At 35.0% G+C, this 10,599-nt stretch overlaps 1 protein-coding gene across 1 annotated transcript in view; it reads right to left on the bottom strand.

Annotated features, from left to right (window-relative positions):
• LOC107673159 (complement factor I-like) overlaps positions 1–446 on the bottom strand; it is a 4,750-nt gene extending 4,304 nt beyond the window's left edge. The window contains exon 1 of the mRNA XM_016466656.1: positions 442–446. Within this exon, the coding sequence (XP_016322142.1) occupies positions 442–446 (5 nt within the window). The remainder of the gene's footprint in view (positions 1–441) is intronic.
• Positions 447–10,599: the final 10,153 nt, after the last annotated feature.

Raw genomic sequence — 10,599 nt, 5'->3', positions numbered from 1 at the left:
CATACAAACCATACATCAATGGAGAGCTTATTTATTCAGCTTTCAGATGATGCATAAATCCCAATTTCACAAAATCGACCCTTATGACTGGTTTTGTGCTCCAGGGTCACATATATAATATATACTCGTGTAAAGCGATATATATATATATATATATATATATATATATATATATATATATAATACATAAGAAATCTCAACAGCTGAATTATTTATATTATTGCCCAGCTTTAATCTGTTGAATGCGACTACTATATCGATGCGACATGCGATAAACAATCTTTTCCTGACTTTAATCAGTTTTTGTGGGGAAACAACACACAAACTTCAACAATAATAATCTCGAGTACTGATTATGTGCTTTATTTAGTCTAATGTTAGTTTGGATGCCATTTTACGTGATCGTTATAGCCATACTGAAAGGGACAATGGATAATTTACCTCATACCGAAAATAAACGTTAAAACTATGAACTCAGTGTGAAGAAACAAGTGCATTCCATGGTGAAGACTTTTATTTTGGATGCGACTGATCGCAAATAATCGTTGTCCAGCACTAATTTTAACTATATTAAAATGCTTTTATTTTAAACATTTTATTATGTACTTCATTTCGTTGCAAGTGCAGTGAGCTTGCAGAGAGGCTCCGCCCATATGCTATTCTGATTGGCTTATATTTGTCACAAACTATAACAAATAATGATCTCAGGTACTGATAATGTTCTTTATTTATGGTTAAAAGTGTCGCTCGGTATGTGTTTTTGGTAGTGTTAAAATGGTTTAATATATGTTCATCACATCACGTAGCCTACGTTTCAATAAGTGTGCAAGTGCGCTTGCATAGAGAGGCTCTGCCCACGCTTTCTTCTGATTGGCTGACATTTGATTCTTCAGATAAGCGAGAAACGACATCGGATTCTATTTCAGAAGCAGTTTCTATTTCTGCAGCGTAGCGGCTTGAACAACATCATGTGAGTTTTGCAGGATCTTTACTAGCCATAGCTACTGAAAACGACAACGGATAATTTACCTCAGATCTTCACAAATCATAAATTAAAGCGTGCATGAATGCTACAACTGTCAACATGGCGTGAACAAACAAGTGTATTCCATAACAAAGACTGTTTCAGTCTCTCAATATGCGTTTATAATAATGCTAAAATGGTTTAATTTAGATTATGTACTATGCGAGTGCAGTGCGCTTGCATGGAGAGGCTCCGCCCTCACTTTCTTCTGATTGGCTGTGATTTTTGCATCATGTGATTAATTTATTTATTTTTTCTGCATCTGTGACATAAGCATCATGACTTGTAAAGTTGCTTTGAAACAATGTGAATTGTTTCACATTGTACAATATAAATTTGATTTGGCTTGGTTTTGGTACTTGGTTCATAATGTGTTGCAGTTTCATAAAGCATTGTTCAGTAGTTGTATGTTGTATTATTAAGCTCTCTTCCCAGCCTGCTGAACGTTTCCAGTGTGAATAGTGATCATCCTGTTTATTGGGAACGCCACACTGCAGCTGGCTCTCTGCAGACGAGCGCATTTCTCTGATCTCTGGAACAATATGAAGGTGAGTTATTATCTGTATGATTTTAAACTTAAAATCATGTGAATACACTCTTAAACTTTTGTTCCAAACACTTGCTATGCAGAACAATTCATGATATATATATATATATATATATATATATACACACTACCGGTCAAAAGTTTGGGATCAGAGCAATTTTTAATGTTTTTTACAGGAGACTCTTCTGCTCATCAAGGCTGCATTTATTTGATCAAAAATACAGGAAAAAAATTTAATATTGTGAAATATTATTACGATGTAAAATAACGTTTTTCTATTTTAATATACATTAAAATCTAATTTATTTCTGTGATGCGCAGCTGTATTTTCAGCATCATTATTCCAGTCTTCAGTGTCACATGATCTTCAGAAATCATTCTAATATGCTGCTTTATTATCAGTGCTGAAACTGTTGCTGCTTCATATTGTTTTGGAAGCTGTGATACTTTTTTCAGGATTGTTTGATGAATAAAAAGTTAAAAAGAAGAGCATTTATTTAAAATAGAATTTTTTTAAGAATCCTGAAAAAAGTATGTTTCCAAAAAAATATTTGGCTCATGATTCCTCTCTGTTCTTCTCTTCGTGCTGTCCCCGACTCAGTCTGATAGACAATGATTAACCGCTGTCAACAGATGCCTGACATCAAACTGAATCAGACAGAAGGGAGGAGAAACGCAGTAGCTTCTGCCCAGAAAGTCGATAAAATCTGTTTATTCAGTCAATAAAAACAAGGCTAAAGGAAGAAAACTACCCACATGAGCCAAACCAACACAAAAAGAAATCCAGTCATGGAAAACAGAAGCCAGTAAGTGCATGAGCGAAGGAATCAGAAAAACTTTCTCAACCCTAAAAACTTTGAATCACCACTTCGACCTGTTCTTTTTGTGAATCTTGAGTACCTATAGAGTAGTGTTGCATCCTTCATATCTCCAGAGTCTTTAGTTTTATCACAGCTTTACAATTCTCTCCAAAAACAGCCGAGCTCCTGGAGGCGTGTCGTGGGCGGAGCTAAAGAGTGACGAGCACTTGAGCTCCGAATGCCAACAAAACACAGACATTTGATGCCGTTTCACTTACCGTCTGCAGTTCTGAATCATGACCGGGATCTTTTATAGCTGGGACCGCTCCATCTTTCAGTATCAAACGATGTGCAAATCCAGCGCTGAACTGGGCCTTGTTTATAAAACGTTCATCAACAAACACACTTGCTAAACTCCGTTGCTGCCCCGGAAAAACCAACTGCATCCACTGTTCACGTAACGCTGGGTTCTTTGGGAAACTGAACAAGGCTATCTTTCCCTTACAACCAAAAACGCACACTTTGGAGACATTCTTCCCAAGCAAGTCCTCTTCCGGGAGAAATGCCCATACAAGGAATTCCTCCCTTCATGACATCATGAAGAGCCATGCTCGAAAAAAACTTTCCGAAACTTATACGAACCCGGAAGGAGTGTACTTGGCTCAGAAATACAGAATTTTTTTGAAACTTTGGCCATGTTTAACATGTTTAAATCCAACTCTTTAACAGTGTAAACAACTCAGAATGCATGAAATAGCGTTAGACCCCCCTCCGCTTCAACAAACATTCTCCCAGTAACATTAATAGAACATTGTTTAAAGTTAGCTGGTCTTTAATAATGTTCTCAACAGGAGCCAGATGAGTCCTCTGCACAATCTGACTTTGCTGCAGCCTGGAATTGAACTGCTGGTTTTGTCTGGCCAGAGGAGAACTGGCCCCCGACTGAACCTGGTTTCTCCCAAGGTTTTTTCTCCATTCTGTCTCTGATGGAGTTTTGGTTCCTCTGGCTTGCTTAGTTGGGGACACTTAATTTCCAGCGATATCGTTGACTTGATTGCACAGACACTATTTAAACTGAACTGAGCTGGATGATGACATCACTGAATTCAATGATGAACTGCCTTTAACTGTAAATTGAGTGTTTACTATTGTCCTTTTGCATTATTGACACACTATTTTCCTGTTTAATAAAATAAAGTTGCTTTGACACAATCTGTATTGTTAAAAGCACTGTATAAATAAAGGTGACGACTCAAAATGTTGGATGTTCGTTTAACGTACTTTAAATGTTACTACTTGTTTCAAAACGTTCAGAAGTAATGTTCATGTAATGTTTGCAAAATGGTAAAATAGAACATTCCCTCATTTTCTCAGCATTCAAAATAACCAAGAAAATATGTTTTTAGAACATTTTGAAAAACTGGATGTTTTGAACGTTCTGCGAACATTTCGAAATAAGGTTTTAATGGGAACGTTGGCAAAGCATTCTTTGTTAGAACATCTTTTGTAGGTTGGGTAGAAACGTTAAATGACTACTAAACTATAGTTGGCTTGAAGTGTTTTTAAAATATCATCTCCGGTTTAAAACAGGCCTGTGATGACAGGATAAAAAAAAACACTTGTTTACATTTGCAAGATATATGTACAGAATCCAGTTTTTGCAAATCTAATCTTAATGCCGTTTACATGTGGTTTGAAATCTGAGTTCACATCAAAAGTGTCTGCAGTGTGAATGCAACATGAAAAAGCTATACAAATAAACGTCACATTCTTATGATTCATTTGTTTAATGTTTTATTGCTTTTTGCAGCTTCTGGCCACTGTTTGTGGAAGCCCATTTCTTGTGGAAGTTTTTTTATTTTACAGTTCACACTTTTTTTTTTTCGAAATTCTGAGGGGGAAAAAAGTAAGAATTGCAAGATACATATATATTTACTTTTTCCCCCCTCAGAATTCTGACTTTTTTTTCAAGAATCCTGACTTTACATTTCACAATTCTTTTTTTTTTTTGTTTCCGCCACAGAATAAAAAAATTGCGATAGTTTATGTCTCGCAATTCTGAGTTTATATCTTGTAATTCTGACTATTTTTCTGCCATGGGATAAAATAAGAAAAATATAAAAATAAGAATTGTGATATATATATATATATAAATTCAGAATTGTGAAGAAAAAAAATTTCCAAATTGTGAAATTAGAAGTCGAAATTCCAGAGTGTGGTCACATACTTTCTTAGTAACTGTGGTGTTAAGTCCTGCTCACACCAAGGTTGATAACTATAATGATAATATTAGCGTCCACACAAAGTGCAATATCATTCTGTTTATTATAAGCGAGCGCTGCAGTTATAACGTCTCCCGCTTTAAATGCTCGAGCTCTTTAAAGTCGAGTGGATTCTATTTGGCTGTAGACATTTTTATTGTTCATCAGCTAGAGAAAAACTTCCTGAAAGTGATTCCGACGATACTGTTAGTCGGTGTCATTATTGTTAAAGTTTTGGTGTGGACTTCAAAGTTCGTAGTTATCGTCCTTGATATGAATGGACCTTGCTTTCTCGTGCTGTCTGAAAATTGTCGTAATTGACCCTTTGCAAAGACACGCCCCTTTAGTTACTGTTACTATTGTCTGACAAGCCATGGCGCTCTCATGCCACACATCATGTTCTCACGCAGTGAAAAATAGATTACGGAGCAAAGAGGAAAAAGACGGGGCACCGAAAGACAATACAGAGTTGTTTACTTTCGGTATCAGCTTTCAAATTTCTTTAAAAGATTTAAACAATACTGTTTTGTGGCTCTTTAATGTGTTGTGACAGATCGCTGTAGCGCCTCAGCTCTGCACATGAACTGATCATCTCTTTCTCGTTACTAGTTATAGCATGAAATAAACATGAATGAACATCTGGGGGGTATTCCAGAAAGCAGGTTATGTGACATACCCGGGTATGTTTAAGGGTAAGTAATAGGGGTGGGAATCACCAGAGGCCTCACGATATGATATTATCACGATACTTGTGTCACGATACAATATTATTGTGATTTTAAATATATTGCGATATACAGTATTGTAATTTATTACCTTTTTCCAACTTCAAATAATGTCCCCAAAGGAAAATTTTGGCAACATCTGTTTTAACTAAAAAGAAAAATTTCTCAGTTTGTTTATCTCACTCCAGTTTTATTGCTGCAGTGCAAAATGGGATGGTCAAGCAGACAAACTGACCAACACTTTCATGAAAACCTGTCTTAAATGTTGTATGCACCTGGCAAACTCAAATATTTGTATTACAGTCTAATCTAGTCCACCTTAATTAAATGTAAACAGGTATGCACTGACAGGTATTTTGAACAATGCAACTTGAACTTGTACTAAAAACTCCACAAATTCGTGACGTGTTTTCTAAAAGTTTAAACCGTTTTAACTTTGCATGGCTTTCTATACATCTCTTGCATGAGACGCAAGTGCAGCAGTCATATTTGTCCATCTAAAAAATGCGCTGAATATTAGGGGTGGGAATCACCAGAGGCCTCACGATATGATATTATCACGATACTTGTGTCACGATACAATATTATTGTGATTTTAAATATATTGCGATATACAGTATTGTAATTTATTACCTTTTTCCAACTTCAAATAATGTCCCCAAAGGAAAATTTTGGCAACATCTGTTTTAACTAAAAAGAAAAATTTCTCAGTTTGTTTATCTCACTCCAGTTTTATTGCTGCAGTGCAAAATGGGATGGTCAAGCAGACAAACTGACCAACACTTTCATGAAAACCTGTCTTAAATGTTGTATGCACCTGGCAAACTCAAATATTTGTATTACAGTCTAATCTAGTCCACCTTAATTAAATGTAAACAGGTATGCACTGACAGGTATTTTGAACAATGCAACTTGAACTTGTACTAAAAAGTTGTGCAGACCCTTCATCAATTGGGGCATTCGAAAGTAAATTACTGTTAAATTTAAAATAAATATAACAGTCTTAAACGCGGACGGGGCTTTCCTGATAACTTTCCGCGATGGCGGCATCTTTATTTTATTAACTTACTGCATGCTGAAGGTGACCCAGCTGACCTCACCAGAAAAAAACCTCCGTGTTTCGATACAGTATTGCGGCGGAAAATATCGCAATACTATGCTGTATCGATTTTTCCCCCCACCCCTAGTAAGTAAGCGGATAAACTCAGCTTTTCGGTCTTGTGTGTTAACCAGGAACATACTCTGGGTTGAATTAACTTATACTCCCGGATGCATTTTTGGAACCAGCATACCTCGAGTAAGCAAGGTTTGGGTTAATCAACCGAGAGTTCAGGGTTTAGCAGATGGTAAATTAACCCTGCTTTCTGGAATACACCTCAGAAGTTATGTTGTGTCAACCGCAGAAAGACGTCAATACACACCAATTTTTTCAGTTCAAGTCGATCCAACGTTAATCTACGAACTCTCCTGTCTGATTGGTTAGCCGGACAAAATGATGGATTCTGATTTATGATTGGTCAGATCGCCTGTCAATCAAACTCCCAGCGAAGGGTGAATTCCGACTTTCCGACTGGGAAACTTGTATTTACGATAATTCCGATAGCATGTGAAGGCAACATTATATGTTGTGTATTATCATGTAGATTTCTATAAAAATACAAACACATTCAGTATCTGCACACTCCGTTCCAGGGAGGAAACGGTCCTTGTAATAATTCTGGCAATCGCCGATAATCGGCACATTTGCCCATTTTAGAGTCGCTGCTGATATCCCCTCTTCAAACAACTGGACAGAGACACAATAAGACCTCAACTTTAGCACCACTGGAGTTAAAGAACTCAATCTTCAATATATTTATTATATTTTTACAGTGTTCAGATATCAGTCTGTGCAGATAGCTTATTCTCTCTATATTTATCAATATTTACTTTATTACTAGTTAGTGTGAATATCTTGTGTGCGAATGTTAAATGAGGAGCATGCATGACTTGCACAATGATGTTATTTGCACATAAAACGCAGCAGTATTTCTCAATTTAAACCACCAGATATGATATGCGAAGCATATATTTTGCTGTGTCATTAAAACAAGAGCTGCGTTCAGAACTGATCAGAAACTGAAGGCTGTAAATAAACATTCATTGAGTTTGATTAATCAGTAACCTGCATTTCAATCTCAGTGGCAAACTAAACAGATACTCCTGGACTGAGCAGATATCATATTATTGTAAGACTGAAACAAATATGAACAGATCATCTGCAAAAGACAGAAACATCGTCAAACTGGGCGAGTTAGTGCTACACAAAATTATGAATCAGTGGATATACACTTGTGCCATCTTCAAGTAATAAATATAATATATGCGGAATTAATACATTTAAGTGTTTCCAACAACTACATTAAAAATATAAACAGATTTTCTTTTTTGATTTTGCAAACCACAACCCCCCCCCGCACCAAAACAAAAAAGGTTTTGAAAAATTATTTTGTTATAAATATATTATCTTTACTCATTATGAGGACTTAAAGAAACCCTGAAGCAGAACATGACAAAAAAAAAAAACGTCCTAAGATTTTTACTCTCTTTCTGAGTTTTTTCAGTATTTATTTATTTTGCTTTTTTCGTAACTTTTTACGACTTTTTATCTCACAATTGTAAGTTAACATCTCGCAATTCTGACTTTTTTCTCAGAAATGCCTGACACAAACTCGCAATACTGACTTTTTTTCACAGAATTGTGAGATAAACTTGCAATTGTGAGAAATAAAGTCAGAATTGTGAGATATAAACTGGCGATTCTGCAAACATATCAGTCTTTTTTTCTCCTCAAAACTGGATTTTATAACTTGCAGTTTTGAGTTTATATCTCACAATTCTGACAAAAAAGTCAGGATTGTGAGATACAAACTCACAAGTTAAAAATTAGCAGTTACTTTTTTTAATGTTTTATTCAGTGGCGGAAACAGGCTTCCATAACCCTGAATCACAACTTGGAGGAGGAAAAAAACACATTTGATTTGTTTTCAAAAAAAAAAAAAAAAAGAGAAGAAAATGTTTTTAAACCTAAAAAAAAAATTTTTTTAGGAGAATTTTTTTCCCAAAGATTTTGAAGAAAATCTGTTTTTACGTTGTGCTTCAGATCTACTTTCTCAAAATCACCCTAGTAAAAAAGTAATATATTTAAAATACATTTATTTCATACTAAGTATAGTTAAAATCTATGAACATATTTACTGACAAATAACTTGAGACTTACTGATATAAAAATTATAATTAAACTTTATTTGGTGTACTACTTGTGCGCAATGCACATTTCTTAATATTAAGCTTAAAATGTGTCTTAATGTCACTTTTGATGAGAATTGTCTTTAAATGCAAAATATTTAAAGTGTAGCTGAAGTATACTTGCAACAGTTCCACTTCAGCACAAATACACTAAGCACATCTTTAACTGTACTTCTGCACTACTTCCGCACAACTGAAGTGCATTAAGCACAAAACTGTACAACTGCATGGCATTTTATCAAGTACATAAATATGAAAATGTATTTGTAGCATGAAATAAATGTATATAATGTACATATAACTGATATCAAGTCAACAGGAGTGTTTCCGACATAAAATATAGTATAGTAGTATATATAAATATACAGCTGCTTAATACACACAGCATATTAATAAGAAGCTGTGAAACACTAAATGTATAGTTATGAGCTCTAATAGTGGTTCACAAGCAGGTCAGTACTACATTACACAGATGACCTGAATAAATCAAGTAGATCTGAATTTAGAAGGAACATGGAAACTTTGCATTAACTTACTGTACGTTTGTACATTATAGATGAAGGCACCTAGTGTCTGTGTAACAACGTGAAATTATTCTCTGAAAACAAGTCTAGTAAATGTGTCTAAAAAGTGCTTGTTTAATGAGAATTCATATTCACAAGCACAAATCATTTGAAACAATCAGGCAACAAGCTTCAAGAAACAGCCACAGAAATGTGCATGTGTTTGATTGTGCGAAATCAAAATCGGCAAACATTTCAGGACTATATACATAATGCATATTGTTATTTTTGCCTTGTTTTCCAGTACAAATATCTAAACATTCTTAAATAAAGATACATTTACTTAAAATGCAAGATTACTTAAGGTATTATATATAGGCTATATATATATAATTTAGTAACATTTTCTACGATTAAAACAAGAAATATTATCTGAAAAATATCTATCAGAAAAATAAAGAAAAAAAAAAGAACCTTAAATTTAAAGGGAAAACAAGTTTATTTTTAACCATTGTCCATTGGCAAATATTTGTTATTTTTTTAATTGTAAAATCACTAAATTTTAATATTTTTTCATGAAACAAAACAAAATCTTGAGTAATTTTGCTGTTCAAGTAAATATATTTTTGAAAACACACACACTGTATATATATATATATATAATTTTTAGATTTGTACTGGAATATTACAAGAATACGGAGGAAGAATGTAATTTTTTGCTGTGTACTTCAGGATAACAGAAAAAAAACAGAAAACAAATTGTTTGTAAAATAGGATCAACTGTATTTGATTATTGTATAATATATTTGGTATTAAACATTAAAATGAGAACATGTGTGCACAAAAAAAAAACCAGTCCCACCCGCTACATTTAAAACATTAAAAAATAAAACTGTTTTATAATTACAGTTTAAAGTGAACAACAAAAACCCTTTCTGGAAAAAAAAATGTAGTTTCTTCTCAGCATGATTGTTGGCTGATTATTATTGCTTTCAAATGAATTTTTGTGAATTGCTTGGAGCGTCTAAACTTGTGATCAGCATAATAATCTCTAAGAGTCTTAATGCAGCGAACGACAGACGTACAAATGAAAGTGACGTGACGTGGCCAAGTATGGTGACCCATACTAGGAATTAGTGCTCTGCATTTATCCCATCCTAAGTGCACTCACACAGCAGTGAACACACACACGCCGTGAACACACACCCGGAGCAGTGGGCAGCCATTTATGCTGCGGCGCCCGGGGAGCAGTTGGGGGTTCGGTGCCTTGCTCAAGGGCACCTCAGTCGTGGTATTGAAGGTGGGAGAGAGCGCTGTACATTCACTCCCCCCACCTACAATCCCTGCCGGTACGAGACTCGAACCCACAACCTTTGGGTTATGAGTCCAACTCTCTAACCATTAGGCCACGACTTCCCCTCAAATGACACTTGACGTGACACACACACACA

The sequence above is a fragment of the Sinocyclocheilus anshuiensis genome, unplaced genomic scaffold (genome assembly GCF_001515605.1).
Source record: "Sinocyclocheilus anshuiensis isolate Anshui unplaced genomic scaffold, SAMN03320099.WGS_v1.1 scaffold444, whole genome shotgun sequence".
In the NCBI taxonomy this organism is placed as follows: domain Eukaryota; kingdom Metazoa; phylum Chordata; class Actinopteri; order Cypriniformes; family Cyprinidae; genus Sinocyclocheilus; species Sinocyclocheilus anshuiensis.
The sequence above is the reverse complement of the archived record's forward strand: the minus strand, read 5'-3'. Positions and strand labels throughout refer to the sequence as shown.